This window comes from Labrus bergylta, chromosome 3 (genome assembly GCF_963930695.1).
Source record: "Labrus bergylta chromosome 3, fLabBer1.1, whole genome shotgun sequence".
In the NCBI taxonomy this organism is placed as follows: domain Eukaryota; kingdom Metazoa; phylum Chordata; class Actinopteri; order Labriformes; family Labridae; genus Labrus; species Labrus bergylta.
Window position 1 is genome coordinate 15,661,923 of NC_089197.1, and position 20,727 is coordinate 15,682,649.

Genomic DNA, 20,727 nt, shown 5'->3' on the forward strand with positions numbered 1-20,727 from the left:
TGGTCTAACCTTAGGGTCTAACTGGTTGATCTGTAGCCACGCCTCCCCCCGGGTGAACTTCCGCATCTGTAATCTTACCTGAGGAAGAGAAGAGGGCTGAAATAAACAATAAACTGGATGTCAACCAAATACAAAACGGCAAAAACAGGCAGAACAGTGACGGGATCTGTTACATTATATCTTCAGGTAGGTGGGGCTGTTACGTACCAGTTGTAACAGGTTAATTCAAGTCATAAGCAGACATTGTGAAGATGTGTTGTTTAGCAGGGACATGAGGACTACTCGCTCCGATCTTAAAATGCACCACGTCTACATTTAGTTTGCTGCTTCAGCATTGTGCTCGTACAGAAAATCCCTATTTTGGGGAAGTCAACTCGATTGTGTCATGCACTACAGAGAGGGACAGTGATGGTGAAATAACATCTGGAGTGTGTTCAAAGTGAATTGAGCAAAAGTTTGAGTACAAAACGCCTCTAGCCTTACTGACGTCAGCTGATCCGCTCAGCTGATCGGTTCTGTAGAATTTCACTTCTTTGTTGTTCTGCTGTGGACCTGCAGTTTACACACAGGATATTTTGAAAAGAGGGAAAACCTGTGGTTGTTTGTCGTCTGTCTTGTCACCGGTTATTTTGTCGTGTCATGTTACTCTGTGTGTTTTTGTTTTTTCAATCTTGGAATATCCCTCACATTGTCCTCTTCGGGACAGTTTGAGTCATTTCGATGATCACACCCAAGTATTAAAACAACAACAGCAACAGGGTCAACTTGGAAAAAAACACAAGGCCAGTCAAAATATTAAAGCAGAAGGCTACGCACAAGATATAATCTAACTTGTGCTTGAAAGATATTAACTTGCGACAGGCTATAAACCTGTATGCCCTATAGGCTTAATTTGTTTTACTTTTTTTACTCCAGGTTATCAAATACAGACCTTTTGCCATCACCGGCTTTATCACGAGATAAGTTAGATGACTGTAACCCCCGGTGCGACTGTATGAGCCATGAGAAAGCCACGATATTTGACCATTTGGGATTGGATTTGTTTTGCTTGTCCATTGTGTTCGCAAACCTTTCACCCACAACAAGACCTACTGCAGTTTTTCAGATTAAGATAAACAAGGGAATGGATAAGATACGGGGTATTATCAGTGATTTAATAACTGAATGTAAAATGATTCATGTCTGCCTATTGGCCATTGTTGATCACATCACTCATTGTGAAGAAGGGTTCAAAGTTGAGGTACTTATCACCATGGGGGCATCGGGTCAGGATTCAGGAATCCAACAAGATTTGAGTTTAGGTAGCAAGTTTATTTTGTCAAATTAGGTAAATCATGAGGGTAACAGAAGACACTCATGGGATTGAACATCCATGCTGAAAGACAAATGAAAAAATATTAGCACAATAAACAAGTCAAACTACAAGCGTGCGGGCCTGTCTTCTTCCACAGTCTGCTGATGTTACCCTGCACCTATAGGTGATGTGCGTATAACTACCTCCTTTTTCTACATTTTCCTTATAAAAAACGTTTTTGTATCTTATGTATGAAGGCTTTTTATCATAATTCATTCATTAGTCTAAAGTATCAGTTCATGTGTTTTATGTTGTTGTAGTGACAAGTGAAACCTTCCCCAGCACGATGTCTGTGAGGAGAGTTGAAAAGACAGTTTTGAGTGTGGAACAGTCGGAGGGAGTGGGTGCTCGTGTCCGCAGGAGCATTGGGAGAAAGGAGGTAAGTTCTTCATGTCTTACTTCAACTGTCATGCCTTTTAATTAAAAAAAAAAAAAAAAAAAAAAAAAAAAACTGATCCGTGCATGTTTTTTTTCTTTCTCACAGCTGAGGAACCTGGATCCCTTCCTGATGTTGGATGAGTTCAGAGTGAGCAAGCCGGCAGGTTTTCCAGACCATCCTCACAGAGGATTTGAGACGGTCAGTTATTTACAAAATGATTTTAGAAAAGCAACAAAGAGTCACAATTTTCTGGCCTCTTTGGCACTGACAGGTAAAGGGTATATACATGTACTTGTCCAGGACCCCATCATTTATCCAGCCCATCAAACTATTCAGACTCTCTTGCATTCATCACAGTTGGGTCGTAGGTATTTTTGCTCTCCTTATATGAAAACAAAGGTACATTGTTGTACATCGTGTGCAAAATAACCATACATAAATGTCTCATGATGAGTCAAGTGTCCTAAATATCACCAGAGGCACTCACTGATAATCTGCAGTCCAAAAAAAGAGTAACAAGCATATTGACTTACTGAAACATTGAGACAATTAAAACTATCTTTTCAGATGAAGTACTTTGTAATGTAGGCTATATGGAATTATTTATTACAGAGAGTTTGACATCCACATTTCAGGACAAACCCAAAACTATTTTTTCTTTTAAAGTCAGCTCAGGGTCACAAAGTAGTTTAACTATAGAAGATCGGGATTTGCATAACAATGAAAAGATAGAAAACTTATGTAAAGCTGCTTTTCTACCTTAGCTGATAAAACCATTTATACTTTGGCTTCTAAAACACACACAAGGACTCACTGTGCACACAGAGGAAGGCTGAAAATGTAAAACCCCAAAATATCTGACAATAGCATGTCAGTATTGAACATGTTAAACGTCACCAAAAAAAGAAGCAGAGGAGAAATGCGTTACCGAGTATTGTAATTTCTAGTTTGAACACTAGAGGGCGACAACAGCACAGTGTGCTGAAAGAAGGAGCCACATTTCCATCCAGTATTGATGAAGGTTGATATATTTAAAAAAAAAAAAAAGAACACATAACCAGGGGTATCAGAGACATGATGGCTGATGTTTTTGCTTAGTTTGCATTAGCTCAGGGATCAACACACAGAGCTTTGTTTTTAAAGAATATAAGCTGACAAGCCATGAAAAATGAAATCCCTGTTTTGCAATAGAGAAACTGTCCTGGCCTCTGCTGTGTTTTTGTAAAACAATCTTTGGTTTGTGGTTTTTGTTCTTCTAGGAGTTTGAAATGTATGTCTCAATCAAAACAAACCTCTTTCTTGACCATTGTTGCTGACAGCCTGACATGTTTGCTGTCTAAATTTATTGTTGACTAAAGAGTTTAATATGAATACACCACCAAAAATGTAATAACCACAAAACAACAGACGGCCTCTTCTCTGTTTTGAATCCTTGTTTAAAATGTACCTCATATCTAGTTTAGGTTTTAATACGGTAGATATACTCACAGTGTGAAATGATTTACATTAAAAAGTGTCAGGTACAGTTCAAGACTCACATCTGTCCTATTGTCTGTATTTCCCACACTTTCCCTGCATTTAATCATTTATCAGCAGCGTTTATTATCAGTTTTTACATGAATTAAAGTGAGTTATCGGCATATAAATGTCAGAGAAAGATTAAAGGAATAGGTCTATAACTGAATTACTGATTATCATGAAAATGATCATGTTTTTAGCTGGTTACAGTTCTCAATGTCAGAATTGTATTTTCAATTTATGCTTCTCATTGTCGTTAACTCAAATGTCAGATAAATTAAATAAATTAATTTTAAAAAAAGAAGACAGATTTTTCAAAAAGTTACAGAATTTGTTTGGTAAAAGTAATTGTTTTCTCTACTTATCGATGATGATGATTTACTCACACTCATTCTGTCGCCTAATGAGAAAGGTATGACTCATAGTTCAATGTACCTGCCGTGAAATATCACCAAAGAAATCTGCAGTCAGTTTAAGCTGGCATTTTATCACCCTGCACTTCACCGATGTAGTTTCCCATCCTGCAGCTGAACTGTTTAGCATCGGTCTGACACCACCATCTTTAAAGTACTACATACCAGGCAGCTTTAAACTCACTGTCTTCCTCCTTCTGGCACAAGAAACCTGAGTTAGTGAGGGACTATCTGGTGATTAAAACAGAGCATTGAGCAGATTAGGAACCATATGTCCCTCATGTATCGATAGAGAGAAAAACAGAAGGAAGGAGAGTGAGTATTGGACTTATATTTGACAGAAACAGGACTCCAAATGTGAGACAATGTTGCTCTTTTTCTAAAAGCACGTCAGCCATAAACACGAGCTGATGATATATATCACTGCTGTTCCTACAGCTTGTTCTCCTAACATGGGGAACTTTGTGAATATACTCAGTTAATCATTTGGTTACATCTCTAGAATTAGAGATCCATTTGGTTTAATATTGGATTTACTTGTTTCTGCTGTCAGGCTGAGGGAAGTAAGAGAATAGCTGACTTAACAAACTTAACTGAATGACCTTACAAAGAGCTTTGGTGTCTTGTTCTTGATCTGTCTTTGAAACTACGAGTCTTTCTATTAAGTGGGTTGCTTGTTTTAAGTATGTGTACGTTTTGAATTGACAATTTAAATAAGTGTACGTTTTTGAATTGTGGTTGTATTTGTAGCAATGCCAGCAGGTGAATCAAGGTTATGTTTCAGGTTACTCTTCTTTATAAAACATCTTAAAAACCTGAGATATTGTCCTTAGATAGCCAGACATTCCTCCAAGAGTATTTGATTTGGCAGATGCAACTTGAATCTCCCGGTGTGGGTGGACAGAACGAAGGCTGCACTCCCAGCATGCCTTTCAGCAGGTGTGTTTGCTCACACTCACATGACTTTAGAAACCCCACAGCTGTGGAGACAGATCACAGGCAGCCCACTGCAGGGTCTCCAGCCTTCCTCCCTAAGACAGATGTTCACCTTTAAACCCCCTGACCCCACGCCCAGCCTCGTCTTCCTGTCCAGTCTGACCACTGGCGCAGTAAAACCACTACACACGTGGTCATAGTTTATGGGCGTCGGAGCAGCACTTGTTTGAAAGTTCACAGCCTGATTTAACATTAGAATTAACTTCATAACTTTCAAATTTAGCTGTAAGAACCTCAGAAAGATAAATTCCATAAATCAATGTACGACTTTCTTGAGATTGAATGGGTTGTGAAGTCACATGTAAGACTTTTGTTTTAGCTGTTAATGCTACATATATCTTTCCTCGACAGGTTACGTATGTGTTAGAGGGGATCGCAGCTCATGAAGACTTCTGTGGCCATTCAGGGCGACTGAAACCGGGAGATCTGCAAGTACTACATCGTTTCTTAAAGTGTTCATCAAACTACAGACAGCTCACCATCTCCGTCCATAGTTAAAAAGACCCACCTACTAGCATCTTTAATACTCGCCAATTATATATTGTTTTACTTTGTTTAAAAAACAGAAGTGTCAAAGTTTCATTTGACCATTTAGTGTGGGGTTATGTGCCAAAGTATTTACTATTGGACAGAATGTGGCCGGCTGTTTCACCCTGTTTCAATCTTCAGTGCTAAGCTAACCCTATAGAAAGCAGCTTATTTCATTGCTTATGTGTGTTTCAATGTAGTCTGTATTGTAGCAACTGCACAGTGTATAGTATATACACAGTATATATATTATTTTATTTTATTTTTTGTACCTAGTGACTGTGCAACACTGCTGGTTTCTCCCTGAATCTAATCTACTAGCTAAGCTAACTGGCTGCTGTCTGTAGTGTCAGTGGTCTCACTACTCCCATTTAGCTTTCTGGAATGAACAAATAATCATCTTTTCCTAAATGATGATCAATTCCTTTCAGTTAAATTAATAACTAATGTATTATATTTGTATTTACTTGTTATTCACACAAACTACAAAAGCAGAACAATGCTGGAGTCTATTGGCATACTAATCCCCACACACTCATTACATACGTATTATGATGTTGTGCACTCCACTAATTGGATATAATGCCCTGTGGGGTTTTCCTCTGTCTTGAAAGTAGTAAAGTTACATTCACACACACGAACACAGAGTGTGCTGACTCAGCTTCCATCTGCAGCAGAGGTGCAGTCAGTTCAGCTGAATTTGCTCTAAACCACCATGTGCACCCTCTGCAGGCTCAGACGTCATGTCTGGTCCTCTGGGAAGAACTCAAACATGGTCTCATTTTTAAAGCAGGGGTTCATTATTAAGGGAAGTGGTGAAGCATCAATTGTGCCAGCAGAGAAAATGTTTGTGCATTTCTCAGCTAATGTTTGAGTTAACTCCACATCTGTATTTCTTTATACTGAAAACAGGAGGGCAAGGCAAGGCAAGTTTATTTATGTTGCACATTTCAACAACAAGGCATCTCAAAGTGCTTCACACACAACATCATAAGCATTATGACGGAGGAAAAAAATAAATATTAAAATAGAAAATGTAAAAATTACTAAAACAAACAATTCACAATCACAGAGAAGAACCATTCGGACATTCCTACTTCCTATGTTTTATATCGATATTACAAAATAGAATAAACATTGAGAGAAATCATTTAAGACTGAGTTGTTGTGAGTTTAAATTATTGCCAGTAGTTTTTAAGCATGTCTTATTATCTAGAAAGAGACAGAACATGATCAACCATGATCAACAGTCACAGATAAATAACTGTCAGTGGTTGATGCATTGAAGCAAACCCGGAGAGCAGAAATTTGCAGGGGATGATATTTTTTAGTGAAGTCGTGTTTATCCTACGTTTTACACCACTGGGTTCCATTAAATTTGGCATTTCTTGTGAAAATTTACAATCGCAGCTTCCCATGAGGAACAATTTTGTCCTTAGACTTTTGAAGAGAATGTGCATTGCATTTTATAATACCTTGCCACAAGCACGTCTTTACGAAGACCTTAGGACCACTGATTATCCAATACAAATATAAAAACAACAGTGAAGCAATGTTTTACCGTCATCATAAATTATACAAATACGGACATCTTTGAACACCCTCAGTATACAGTGAGTCATTCATGTTATGTGTCTTTTTGTATGCGTGAAGCATGTCTCTTTGTTCACTAGTGGATGACTGCAGGACGAGGGGTTGTCCACGCTGAGATGCCCGTGTCAGAAGAGCCGGTGGTGGGCTTACAGCTGTGGGTGAACCTGCCGAGTCGAGACAAGATGGTGGAACCTACGTACCAGGAGCTGAAAGGCTCTGAGATCCCCACACCTAGCCAGGGAGGAGTTACAGTGGCCGTCATATCCGGAGAGGCTTTAGAAGCAAAGGTGTGCGTCCGTTTGTGTGTCTCACTAAGTGTGTGTGTGTTTGTCTCAGAATTTCACCTACATGGTTGTGATGTCACTACAACACCAGAAGAGTCAGAGGCCACGGTCAGATGCATGCTATGTAAAAGAAGAACCTGATGTTTACCTTTTTGGTGGCTGTTGATGTCATGGTGATTGTGTGTGTGTGTGTGTGTGTGTGTGTGTGTGTGTGTGTGTGTGTGTGTGTGTGTGTGTGTGTGTGTGTGTGTGTGTGTGTGTGTGTGTGTGTGTGTGTGTGTGTGTGTGTGTGTGTGTGTGTGTGTGTGTGTGTGTCTCGGTGTGTGTGTGTCGGTGTGTGTGTGTCGGTGTATGCTTGTGTGTTTGGGAAAGAAAGAGGAAAAAAGAGTGGGAATGCCTGTTAAACGAATATATTTTATCAGTATAAGGAAAGTCTGTTTGGAAAGAGCAAACTATAAATGAAGAGCAGATTGTCCTGACTTGTGTTGCGTGTGTGTGTGTGTGTGTGTGTGTGTGTGTGTGTGTGTGTGTGTGTGTGTGTGTGTGTGTGTGTGTGTGTGTGTGTGTGTGTGTGTGTGTGTGTGTGTGTGTGTGTGTGTGTGTACTTTTTTTTTATTACACTTTGGAAAATGAGTGGAAGATGACGTGCAGAATGATGAGAGAGGGCTGATCTCAAACAAAGGCCACTGAGGTTGAGAGTGAAGTGAAATTCTGCCAAATGCAGATTTAATTGTGTGTGTGTGTGTGTGTGTGTGTGTCTGTGTGTGTGTGTGTGTGTGTGTCTGTGTGTGTGTGTGTCTGTGTGTGTGTCTGTGTGTATACACAGTATGCAGGGTTACTGCAGGGCAAGTTGTGGCCCTGAATCAGCTTTGCATCCAACATTTAATGGATTCTCCCACAATTTGTGCTACAGCCTTCCCCTAAGTTTCACCAAAATCAGGCCAGTATTTTTCCATAATCCTGCTGGCCAACAAACCAAAGGAAAGTATCAAAACAACTCAGCGGTAATAATACAAAGAGCTGTTTCGATGAGGTTTTTATTTATTACTGTATTTAGCTGGGACAGTGAATATTATGTAATATTTCTGAAAATATGCTTCATAGAGAGATATTTAACAAGTCATGGAACTACAGATTATATTTTCTGACTTTGTTTTCTTGAAAATCACGAGATTGATAGTACTGTCAAACCACATATCAGGATTGTGTGGGTAGCATTAATGCAGATTTCACTTGCTTTTACTCAAACCTTCACCAGGGAAGAGCAACGCTTGATGGCATTGATGGCAACGCTGACATTGTAAACCCACAATGATGACAGATATTGGCGCCACTCTTTTAAATCGAGCATGAATGTGTTTTCTGTTTTTTGGGGGGGTTTTTTTACACTTTTGTTAAAGTTTGTGTTTCAGTTAGAACATTTTCTTAACATACTTTTTCCTCTATATAGTCTAAAGTTTACACGAGGACACCAACCTTGTACCTGGACTTCAGACTGCAGGCTGGGGCCTTGCATGTACAGCCAGTCCCCTCAGGTAGGAGAAATACATTTATGTGTACACCATTGTGTGTCTGTAAATGGTTTGTTAATTACAAAAATGTTTCTGAGTTGCCAATAAGGACACTAACAGAAAAGCTCCTCCTGGTTACCTTCAGCTCTGAATGATTATCAGCCCATTCTTCAGCATTTTCTCTTTTTCGTTTTGTTGCTAAAAGTAGGAAGCATAAAGTGATCATCAGACTCTATTGAATATTGCCCCCATGTGTCTGGAAACCGAACAATGAGTGATACTTGGTACCACAACATGGATATAATTTAGCCTGTTCTGCTTATTTTCCATCATAATCTGTAATTATATTTTATGAAAAGCTGCCAAACATACGTCACAATCAAAAAATATTTACAAAAAGCCCTCTTCACCTCACCAATGGAAAATAAAGAAACCACAGGACTCACTGTTCATAAACTTTACGAGGTCAATCATAGTTCCCATCTGCTATAATTCTGGACCTTGGTCCATTTGCACAAGGTTCACACACACTTTTCTGTGGAGGAGGGATTCACAAAAGGTTGTAAAGCTGTTGTCAGACACGACAAGCTTTAAAAAAAAGTTCCAAATCATCAACACATACACGTATATTCTTCTCAATTAAAGTTACAACAAAGACAGTCTGGCTCTTTCTGTAAAAACCTGACACTAAGCTAGCAGCTGAGCACAGAAACAGACTGACATAGTTCACAACTTGCTTATAGTGGAGTATTAACATCTACAGGGACAGATATTTACATCAAGAGTTGGCAGAAACAAAAAGCAGAGCTGTGATAATTTTAGTGTTCCTGTGTATCGGCCCTGGAAATAGGATGTTGGCAAAAAGACCCTTACATGTGTTGATAAGTCATCGATCGTGTTGTCGACTTATTTACGTTGCCTACAGGTTAATTGCAAGTTTACGAGGAGGACGCTCTTTATAAAATGGTCTACCAACTCCTTTATAACACCCTTACTTTCCATAATATTTGTGTGTTTGACAGGATGGACTGCATTCATCTACACACTCTCAGGATCCATTCATGTGGGTGAGTCTGATGAACGCGCTCCTAAACATACGTCCCACTCTACACATATTCATCTGACCATAACTGAAAGAAATCATGTAATTCTTCTTTTTAACTGACGTCTTTTTATTAACAAAGAACAAATCATTTCTGACCAGATTTTAAAGATTTATTTTTGGGCTTTTTGTGCCTTTAATGGAGAGATAGGACAAGTGGATAGAAATGGAAATCAGGGAGAGAGAGAGAGTAGGGAATGACATGCGAGAAAGGAGCCACAGGCTGGATTCAAACCTGGGCCGCCCGCTTGGAGGACCATAGCTTCCATACATGGGGCACGCGCGCTATCCACTGCGCCACCAGCGACCCAATACTTGACTCTCTTGACTTGTACATGTGCACTCTTCTCAGCCTGTGTGAATGTTTCCAAGCCTCCCTCCCATCCCTGCTGCTAGATCTACGTTACAAGTATGTGTGTGATCTCAGTCCAATATTAACTCCCCTTCTACATTCAGCCAACTTTAAAACTTGATGGATTCATGTACTGGCCATTAAAATAAAATCTCTTCGGATTCCTTACCGCTCCAGTTCATCTGAAATTATCCAACATCGTGGGGAAAAATTACAGTGCTACTGTTTTTAAATGATGACCTCCTCAGTGTTTGGCTTCACATCACTTCACTGACATGTCATAACTACGCCCTATTGAACGAAATAATACTTCTACATAATAGTGATGTCCTGCTTATACGACAACAATCGTGTGATCAGGGAGTTCCCCTCGCATGAGAACAAATACTTTCAGATGGTTAACTTGTTTTCAAAGACTCCCCCTTTTGATATTCTTTTATAACATTAGTTATGATTGGATTACTCACTATCATCACACAGCAAAGTCTCTCAGTCTAACTGTAATTGATGGCAGATGTTTTGATGACACGAGAGGAAGAAAGTGGCTGCTCAGACTAATGAAGTTATTTGAATTTTGTAGTCTGGTGCAATCACAACCAGCTGGCTGTGGTGACTGGTTTCCTACTGGTAAGATTTTGTACCTTTTTACTGTAAGTGTTGCAGCAGGAAAACAAAGTGCTGTACTCGGTCAAAATGTCTGAATCATGCTGGTGTTGGTTTTTCTATTTAATTCATGCTGGGTTTTTTAAGCCTAGACGTGTGACATCCCGAAATGATTTGTGGAACACATTTAATAATTCTCAAGATGCATTTGTTACTGTACTAGCAGCAGTGGGCTAGTTTTCTGTGAATAAACAGTAATGCCAATATGTGACCACGTTTTCTACCTATAAGCCTTTAAATAAAGCGCACATCTCGAAATGACACTGTTATTATTAACAGAGACCCAACTTTAATCCACCACTGAGCTTGGCGACATTTGGCAAAAAAAAAAATCATCCTTTAAACAGGATCCAGTCCTGTTCTGCAAAACCTCATGCAGAACAGGACTGGACTACCATCTGCCATATCTGGAAAGAGAGTGATGGATAAAGACTAACAGGGAGATGAAGAGACGTTTAAACAATGTTATAACATATTTGATGACATGAGTTTAGGCAGGAATAATCAATACAGCATTAAGTAGCCTACTTAAATGCTACTTATATATTTAAAACACAACTCTTGTTTCTCAAGTTTTCACTACTCAGACTCTTAATAGTGATCAAAAGAGGAAGACTGGGCCCCGAAAGTGTGATCCGATTATCTGCCAGCTATACTGAAAACCCTTAAATATTGGCCGTCACTCGCAGAGGCCAAAGTGTCCTCAGACGATAGCTGATGAGTTCAGAGATTGGACCAATGTCATCTTCATATCAAACCTGTGAATTTTCTTGTTTTAAGGCCCAGATCAGGAGCAGCAGAAGGTCGAGCCCCATCACACGGTGGTGTTTGGAGATGGAGACTGTGTCAAATTTGAAAACAAGGTGGGACTGTTCGCCATGGATTTTGTTTTAATAGCGAAAGACACTAGGATTTGCTTGATGCTTGATGGATTCAAATTAGTTCGATGCACACTACCACCTTATTTTCTTCTGTATCTAATCAGTCCGTCTTTTATGTATTAATATTGTTTAACTTTTCGATTACATATCACTTCGTTACATCTAAGTAGTCTTGCTAGAATCATATTATTCTTGTGTATTTATTTTCCTCAAATTAATTTTTGTTAAACATTTTTCTGGCTCTGTACTGATTTAGAGAAGTGGTTCTCATCCTCTTTAGCTTGTAATCCCTCAGATTTATGTGTGGTCTTGGCTGCCCCTGTCCCTAGATGAGGAACATAACAAATGAAAGACAATAGCCAATCCACTTCACAGAGTCGAAGCTGATAATGTTTCCTCTTACTTCAACATCAGGGCTCTGAAGTTTCCCATTTTGTACTGATTGCTGGAGAACCAATCAAAGAGCCTGTGGTACAGCACGGTATGTGATTTATTTATTTATTTTCCCTCTTTTTCGGCCTTCAATCCTTGATGCATTTCAAAAGTCTCAAAACAGAACTTAAGAAATGTAAAATGATGTATGACTTTTCTATTTTGTCTCCCTCCCTCCAGGTCCATTTGTAATGACCACAGAAGAAGAGATCAGACAGGCTATCAGGGACTACAGTACAGGCACAAATGGCTTTGAGAGAGCTGTAAACTGGAGGTCAAAGATCAGAGATTCTCTCTGAACACTACATATTGCACTGATTGTTGGTGAAAAGTTTGCCTTACTTGTAAGAAGAATATTTAAAAATATTTTTTTTTCTCTTAACTTTTTTATTTGAAGGGCTCGGTCTGAATATGTGTTTTCAGGACATCTCGTACTTTCCATCATGTATTACAACTTGTTCCATGTTTAAGTGCTTTGTGGTAACACATTACCTCCCTCTCCCTTGTAAGATATAGATATTAGGGAGAATGTGATTCTTGCTGCTCTCCACGCCCCTTGTTAAGTTCAAACTTTACTACATTTTCCCTTGTACACTGTAGCAAAGCTGGAATGATGGGCAATTGTTTGCACACTTTGTTGTAGTGGAGGTAAATAAGCTCATTTTAAGTAAGTGTAAGTATGGTTTTGAAATGTTTCCATGTATGAAACTCATCTGTGCACTGTTTTCAACATTAGCCTTATTTCTTCAGCTGATGCTAAACTAAATATACCTGCTGTAAAGAAACAGAAATTATGCAAGGTTATAATATGATTATTAAAACATCATTAAGGCTGCCTGAAAAAAAAAGGCCCAAGCTACTGATTTTGTATTTGTATACAAATGTGAAAATTGTTCCTGCAAATTGTATTTCATTGTTTTCTCATATCCTAAGTCAAATGTGCAGCGGATGGGCAAGTGGGGGTGGTGCTGGCATCTTGTTTCCCCTCACACTTAACAGAGGTCTGGATCACATTTAGAACACATGTTACTGCTCTTTGGCTGTGTGCGTTTCGACAAGTCCAGAGGCTACAGACACTGATCAGGGATTTAAGTGGACTTGATCACTTGTCAGACAGACATTTAAAGAGGAAGACGGGGAACACACAAGCAAATAAAAAGGCAGCGGGACCAGCAGGGCTGACACCAACACAGACAAACTAAGCTTCTCAAAGCTTTTTTAGTGTTCGCCCACATCTAAGAGGAAGAAATTGTGCGGCTACTTTTAAACCTGTGGGGTTTTTTTTTTCTACAAGGATTTACAAGAGAGAACTGACGACTGGCAGAGAGGACGTTATACTTAAATGCTGGTATATTGTGACCTCTGAAATTAGCAGGAAGACAGAAGTCAGCAGAGTTTCAGGAAGTGGGAAAAGAAGAAAAGAGTGTGAACAGTTTGTTTAGATTTTCCAGTTAGAGGCTCTGAAATATCTCAAAGGCCTTCAATCAGTTTGGACAGAAGAGACAGTGTGTCGGTTGAGACAATTTAAAAGGAAAGTTTTGTCTTGTTTCATTTCAAGCTTCTGGACACCCTGCTCTCTGCATCAAAGCTTCTGCAGTAAGAGGTGCATGTTTTAAAGCCTCCTCCATTTGGCGTGTCTGGGTCTCCGTGACAGGTTACGTCTGGCTTAGACACACACACACACACACACACACACTTTCTACAGTGCAGCTGTAAGATCAAGAGTTTGTGTTGCACATACCGGCGCTGAGAATCTCAGTGTGTGTGTGTGTGGTCTGAGGCACTCAGCTGGTCTGGGAAACTAAGTCAGCCTTGTACTGCTCTTGTACTGTTGAGGGTTTCTCAGAAGAAGAGAGCGGAGCCAAGGGATGAAGATGAAGATGAGCGGGGCTCTGTGCAGACTCTCCTGCTTGGTCACTCTGGTGGTGGAGCTGAGCTGGATACACGTTGGATACAGCATGCATAGAGAGGCAGGAAGCAGGGTAAGTGACGTGAAGCGTTCAGTGTGATATTAAAATGTAATATACAAGTAGCAATGCCAAAAAAAACTATTTCAAGTCACTGCTTTTTCTATCTAATGTAAAGAGATTTTTTTTTTTGGTGCTAAAAAAACCCTTGGATTTATTGTATCATTGCTAGAAATTAAAATACTGCATTTCTTTAATTATTGGCTGATTCAGGGCCTGATTTTTTTTCTCTATTATGTAACTTTTTTCTTGTCTTCTCTCATATTATAAACTCTCGTTGCTGCCAGTGCTGCATGCTCACACGTGCCCTGTTCAGTTCACTGAAACTAAAATCCTGTTTCCAATTGCATGTGGCTAAAAGAGGAACTACACAACTTTGTATCTGCGTCAGATAACCATTTCAGCCTAATCTCTCCTGTCATACTAAAATTGATTTTCTTTATCCAGCTGTCATTCATCTCCTTTATTCTTCAGTAGTTGACCTCCCCATCTCTACCTTCCCTTACAATTCCTGTCATCCCTCTGTCAGGCGCTCTCCCCCTCTGTTTCCCATTAGTGGATCCGTCCCGTTAGAAATAATGACGGGGAAACCTCCTTATTTTCTGTTGTTGTTTCTTAGATTTAAGTGGAAGCAGTTTCCCAGCCAACTTGCCCCACCCTCTGTTCTGAAACACACTGAACACATCAGAGAGCTCAGATGGTTACCATTGTCCAGAGGATATGAAGCAAACATTGTGCAGACAAGTGCAAACTTCCAAGACCCTCCTTTCTAACCTGCCTGCTTTAAAGACCTTAAATAAAAGAGCCTTTTAATTTGAACTCCTCTCTGCTCAGCTCTCATGCTTGGATAGGTCCCAACCCTGTATCCTTAAATTCTTAGTGCATTTTCAACAAGTTAAAACTAAAACAAAACACAGAAAATCTTCCACACTAGATATAATTAAAAAAAAATCTCATGTTATAAAAGACAAACCTGATGCTTTTTTTTTCAGCATGGGGTTCCATTCTGCTTCTACTTTGTTCTGGTTTATGTCATCATGGGAACTTTGCCCTACTGTGGTAGCATGACAGGTGGCTTTACAGTTTTCTCCCAGCCTTAAATCACAGCTCCTCTCTTCTTAATGGAGAGCTGCCAGACATAATCTGATACTTTAAACTTTGTTCCAGTATGTCTGTGCATGTGTACATGCAGTTCATGTCTTGAAGTGGATGGCACAGCTTACTGTACCTTCTCTTAAATCCAGTTGCATGTCTTCATGCTCACTTATATAAAGACTGATTTGGTAGCAGAGCCGTGAGACTTCTCAATGAGCAGTCTTTAGAGACAGGAAGGTATACAGGCAGACTGGAGCAGATGCACAAATTTGCTGCAGCAGCTGTTGATAATCACACTCTGACTAATAGGTGTGACATCAAGCTAAGTGCTCCAAGTCACTCCACAGCATGCCTCATATCAGCCCAGCCTCAGTGTTAGGCACGTTGGCAGGAAATGATGCACGTGGTGTCGCTACAATTCATTTCAATTTAGCACTTTCATTAAACTATATTTTACATGTATAGTTTCTTACAACTCCATAGACATGATAGCAGCTTTGTTGGGCTAAACTTAGGCAGTACAAACACAACAATACTAATAATGAATTTACAATGCTATCATTCTTTATTCTCTAAATAGTACACAACATTTTCCCTATGTTTTTTTTGTATGAATTCTAAAAGTTAAGTTTTAATCATGAAAGTTGTCTAACTTATGTAGCCTATAACCAGTGGCGATTCTAGAGTCTGTTGGGGACCAAGGCAAAATTAATTTGGGGCCCCTCCAACCACCGTTATTTCGGCCAATGTCCTGACGCCGCTTTCTTTTTTTCACTCCCAGACAGATAACTCTTCTTCATTTTCCTTCAGTGACTTTCCCTGACTAACTTTGGTTTTCACAGTAATAATATATGAGATGCTAAGCATGGCAATGAGAGTGAGTGTTGTCAGATGGGGCCCCATTAGGGAGGTTTCCTACTGTCATTCCATAATTTGCACATGTTGAGCTACTGCTGCGGTTTTCAGTTTGTCAGCAATCAAATGCCCCTTACTGGCCTGGCGCCCCAAGCAGTTGCCTGTCTTGCCTGTTGACAAGCAACGCCTCTGCCTATAACTCTGTACCTGCAGCGATCTTGAAAAATGATTGAGTGTCTAAAATCAAATTTTCCTGTTTAAATTTAAGTATTCTGTTTTCTGTTGACTACAAATAGAGTTAAGAATAAATAATGGTGGTATTGCATGTTACCATGCTGACTTTTTCTAATTAGCTATTCTTACATACACATTTAAAATGAGGATTATGGAAACATTTTTCGGTTTCCTGGTATCTGCCAAAACACAAGTATTAAAAAAGTTAATATTCTGCCTAGAGGGTTGTAAAACCAAATATCACAGTCATTAGAGTTTATACTTTAGAGATCCTTAAAAAATGATTTCAAATCCATCTATTTAGATATTTCACTCAGAACTAACCACCCATGGTGGTGAGATAAAATCAAGTAATCACCAAAATCATTCATGTAGAAAACATAATCGTCCATTCAAAATTTTATGATAATCTTGACAGTGTTTGAAACATTGATGTCTAAACTGCACATGTCAGCTTAATGGGTTTGCTTGAGAGAAAACTAAGTGGACGGAAACATGTAAGATTACGCCTCAGGATCATACTGATCCTCAGGAAAGTTCATGGCAATCTGTCCAACAGCAGTTGCAATATTCTCGCCCAAAGTGCTGGACTGGATGACTCACAGACATTGCAACTCTTGGGGAATCCAAGAAGTTTCTTTGGTCTTCTGATGCAATATTATTTTTTCCTTGATTATTGACAAAGCAGTGCATTATCTTCAATATGCTTCAATAATATAAGTAGCCATGTAATATTCAAATTCACTTGATATCAGAGAAGCTGTGATTGTGCTCATGCCTTGCCTTCATGAAAACCCTTCCGATATTTTTGCAGGTAATGAAGCAGTGGGAGAGGAAGGTGCGCTCAGCCTCCAGCTTGGACGAACTGCTGATGCTCGCAGACTTTCCCGACTGGAAGTTATGGAAGTGTCGTCTGAGTCTGCAGCAGCCGGAGAACCTCTCCTCCCAACCTTCAGCCGGCTCACACCGCTCCACACGATACGCTGCTGAGTCTTACAGCCTGGAGATACTAAAAGGTTGGATAAAACATACAATATGTTTCATGATAACGTGTATGTGTGCTGGGTATGACAATGTGATTTTCCCATTCAGCCATAGATGAAGAGTGGCAGAGGACTCAGTGCATGCCGAGGGAAACCTGTGTCGATGTGGCCAAGGAGCTGGGCACAGACCCCTCAATGTTCTTCAAGCCCCCCTGTGTGTCCGTCTACAGGTTTGTAACCACATGACCAAATAAAACATAGTTCACCAAGCTCAGTGCTATAACACAATCCCTTCTCAAATTAACAACAAACTTCACTGCAGTATGATGTCAAAAAGTATTCAGTCATGTTGAATAACTGATCACATGGATTCACTGTTAACAATGACCATATGTGACCTCTACAAACCTGCAGATGGGAGGGCCCCAAACAAGAAAGTGCCCATTGAAGACTTAAGTTGTGTTTAATATGCGACCATAAATCCCTTTAATTTGTTTACGGGATATACAGCTACCACCAGCAGCTGGTTAGCTTAGCTTAGCTGGATATTTCTAACTATACTCAGTAAAACACTAGCATGTTCATTAAGGGGTGTTAGAGATGTTAAGAGGATCTGTCCCCTTAAAACAAAGTCAGATGAGGTGTTTTCCTGTTTACACTATTTGTGCTAAGCTAAGCTTTCCGTCCGCTGGTTCATCTCAGCGAAAAAAATGTTTTCCCTATAATGTTGACCTGTTACCTTCCACTAAGTCTTCTTTATTTAATCTGGATGATTTTAGAAATCATTTAATATTTCTGTAAGCGTAGTTTTGTTGTTGTTGTTGACTTTTCACCAGTGATGATCTTAGAAAACTCCCATAACCAGGAAGAGCCTGAACTCCTCAGAGTCAGCTACAACATCTTATCGTATGCTCTGTTTACCCCAGCTGTTTATAAGTTCTTTTGCATGCACATCAATTTACCCAGATGTGAATTTGTTTCCTACTGATAGGTGCAGTGGCTGCTGCAACCAAGAGGGTGTCACCTGCAGAAACACAACGATTGAATATGTGAATAAAACTGTGAGTGCCAGATCTCAGCAGACCCTTTCATGTTACTTTTATCTGAGGGTTGTAGTTTTGCAACCGCTACACTAGTTTTACATCTGTGTTAAAACAATATCTGTTTGTGTATTTCAGGTCCTTAGTGTAATTCCATTTAAGTTTGTACCAGAACCAGTGCTAATAAAAGTAGCTAATCACACAGAGTGCAGATGCATGGAGCCCGCCATAATACGCCGTAATGCTCAACCTGGCAGCAGCAGCGGGTGAGTTGAGAAATCTTATGCAATCATATTTTTCAAACGAGTGTGAAGTGATGTTTGATTTCAGTTCTAATCCCCCTGGCTTGTTTGCAGCTGCTCTCCAATGAGCCAGCTGTCAGACGCAGAGGACTTGAGGAGACTTTGTGCCAGTGGGTTGATTTGGGATTGTTCAACAGACAGATGCATACCCTACCCTTCCAGTGCACCAGGTGTGTAATCATGTGTGTGCAAAAAGTAGAATGGCCCCATATAAAAACATTTATTGCATAAAACATCATGGCGGGTGTTCTTTTAATTTATTGTTTTATGTATTGCACACTGACACTGGGCGGCAGTAGCTCAGTCTGTAGGGACTTGGGTTGGGAACTGTGGGGTCGCTGGTTCAAGTCATGTTGCAGAGTCTCGAAATGGCCTGGTAGTTGGAGAGATGTCAGTTCACCTCCTGAGCATTTCAGAAGTGACTTTCAGCACTGAACCTTCAACAGCTCAGGCGGTCTTTTATGTGCAGCCCCTCACTGACATCTCTCCAGATTAGTGCATGATCATGGGATCTTGTTTGTGCACATGTCTGTGTAGCATGTCTCAATGACAGACTGAAAAGTAATTTCCGTCTGTGGTTTTTTAAAAAGGGTATCATTGTTAGATATCCTTTCCTATCCTATCCTTGTAAGATACTGGAAGGTCAAATTGTTGTGGACATAAACTGCCAAAGTTTTTCATGGAGGACCTGTATCTACAAGCATAATTAAACAATTTCTCTGACTGAACTTTTGAGGTAAGAGCTTCATTATTAATAGTGAAGGTGTCAGATAACATGATATGGCTCTAACACAATAAACTCAGATGTTGAACAAGGAGAACATTACATCTGTTAAGTATCAGCACCCATCCTTTTGTACTTTTTTGTAACTCACATGACCAATCATTACCTCCTTATCAGAGTTTCCACTCGGCTCCTGGATGCCCGACTGTGAGATCGACGTCGATCGCTGTGACTGTCTTCCTAGAACTGCGCCAACCACCCAGACAAGACCAATCCATCGCTGTCATCTCAACTCTTCCATCTGCGCCCACAGGCATCAGCGTTTTGATCACAACTCCTGCAGGTAGAGCTTTAATATAATAAGGCATTTGTTAAAAACAATGAAAAGAATATATGAAAAAGATGCTGGGAATAGGTGAAATGGTCAGGATGATAAATCAAAGGATTCAGGGAAGAAGTGAAACAAAGTGATCACTTCCGCTGAGTTCATGTTTATCAAGTGAAAGGGCAAAGTCAAAGTGATATATAGTCCTTCTGGTTTCATGCATGCTTGGTTTTAATGATCATGTTTTTGTTCACAGATGCAGATGGCCCAAGTAGAAGTCCACCGGGGAAATACATTTCGACAACCTGCTCGCAAAGGATGTTTGTGTGTTTGAAGGCAGAGAAAAAAACGTATAATTTATTTACAGTCCTATTTATGTTGATCGCTTTAACTAATTAAAATTACCTTAATTAACTCACACGACAATGTTAATTGATTTTTTTTTTAACATGACTGCTTTTTGTTCCAATCAATTTGAAACATTTTATGATTTGTACATTTGTTCTTTGTGCACTGAATTTGTAGTTTATATTAAAGATTATTTTTATATCATTTGAATTTGCCTTGTATTTATGAATTAGTCAAAAACAAACAAACACCAACATTATTTTTTTCTTGTTTTGTTCCTGGTCCCATTTGTATCCTGCTGCAGAGAACACAAATTAAGATTTGAAAAAGCATTAAGGGGCAACATGAGCTGTTTGTATTTTGTCATGAAAGGATCATTTGTTCAGTGAACAATACCCAGAACTAATAATTGTGTAGCGACTGACAGGCTGTGAGGGCGCTGTGACCTGATGATCCTGCTCCTCAGATCTCATTTCAATACAAAGTCTATAAAAAAAGATTGACCCGTCTTTTGAAGTTGTTTAGTTTTACAACATTAAATGGAAAGGATGAACTGAGATTTTTGTTTGTGATTTAACAGGAAAAACCCCATCTTTGTTTGAAAAACAAAAGCAGAGTTTTACAGAGTGACTTGAATCGATTTCACAAAACACTTGTTTGTCCAAGCATTTATCCCTTTTCTAAGAAATCATCATCACTGGTGGAACAATCTTTTTAAAGCCATACCCAGAATTAAGATCATCTGTGAGTTGTCAATGATTTTGATGAATTGCAGTATAAATACAATTATATCTGCAGGGCGTGTTGTGAGTGTGGAGGGGGGAAGTAAATGCACTAACAGGAAAGAA

The 20,727-nt window shown here is 39.5% G+C and overlaps 2 protein-coding genes across 3 annotated transcripts; both read left to right on the forward strand.

Moving 5' to 3' along the window:
• Positions 1 to 27: 27 nt before the first annotated feature.
• On the forward strand, positions 28 to 12,865 carry pir (pirin). 2 transcript variants are annotated; one of them, XM_020637907.3, is made up of 11 exons: positions 28 to 186; positions 1,615 to 1,733; positions 1,839 to 1,931; positions 5,012 to 5,092; positions 6,862 to 7,068; positions 8,516 to 8,600; positions 9,599 to 9,643; positions 10,611 to 10,657; positions 11,474 to 11,556; positions 11,989 to 12,055; positions 12,187 to 12,382. In XM_020637907.3, the coding sequence occupies exons 2-10, from the start codon at positions 1,641 to 1,643 to the stop codon at positions 12,014 to 12,016; spliced, it is 762 nt and encodes a 253-aa protein (XP_020493563.1). In that variant the 5' UTR covers positions 28 to 186; positions 1,615 to 1,640; the 3' UTR covers positions 12,017 to 12,055; positions 12,187 to 12,382. The 2 variants fall into 2 exon arrangements, with proteins under 2 accessions (XP_020493563.1, XP_020493562.1); XM_020637906.3 differs by lacking the exon at positions 10,611 to 10,657 and having other exon boundaries at positions 12,187 to 12,865.
• Positions 12,866 to 13,018: 153 nt separating this feature from the next.
• Positions 13,019 to 20,089, forward strand: vegfd (vascular endothelial growth factor D). The gene is made up of 8 exons (XM_020637905.3): positions 13,019 to 13,988; positions 16,972 to 17,173; positions 17,250 to 17,370; positions 18,132 to 18,201; positions 18,319 to 18,446; positions 18,537 to 18,652; positions 19,384 to 19,549; positions 19,788 to 20,089. Exons 1-8 carry the CDS (start codon positions 13,875 to 13,877, stop codon positions 19,804 to 19,806), a joined length of 936 nt encoding a protein of 311 aa, XP_020493561.2. The 5' UTR covers positions 13,019 to 13,874; the 3' UTR covers positions 19,807 to 20,089.
• Positions 20,090 to 20,727: the final 638 nt, after the last annotated feature.

Coding starts and splice junctions, on each gene's coding strand:
- pir (XM_020637906.3), top strand. CDS start 1,641: ATGTCTGTGAGGAGAGTTGAAAAGACAGTTTTGAGTGTGGAACAGTCG. Junction 5,093..6,861: donor TGAAACCGGGAGATCTGCAA/GTACTACATCGT, acceptor TTTGTTCACTAG/TGGATGACTGCAGGACGAGG. Junction 8,601..9,598: donor TGTACAGCCAGTCCCCTCAG/GTAGGAGAAATA, acceptor TGTGTTTGACAG/GATGGACTGCATTCATCTAC.
- vegfd (XM_020637905.3), top strand. CDS start 13,875: ATGAAGATGAAGATGAGCGGGGCTCTGTGCAGACTCTCCTGCTTGGTC. Junction 13,989..16,971: donor ATAGAGAGGCAGGAAGCAGG/GTAAGTGACGTG, acceptor ATATTTTTGCAG/GTAATGAAGCAGTGGGAGAG. Junction 18,653..19,383: donor CTACCCTTCCAGTGCACCAG/GTGTGTAATCAT, acceptor CCTCCTTATCAG/AGTTTCCACTCGGCTCCTGG.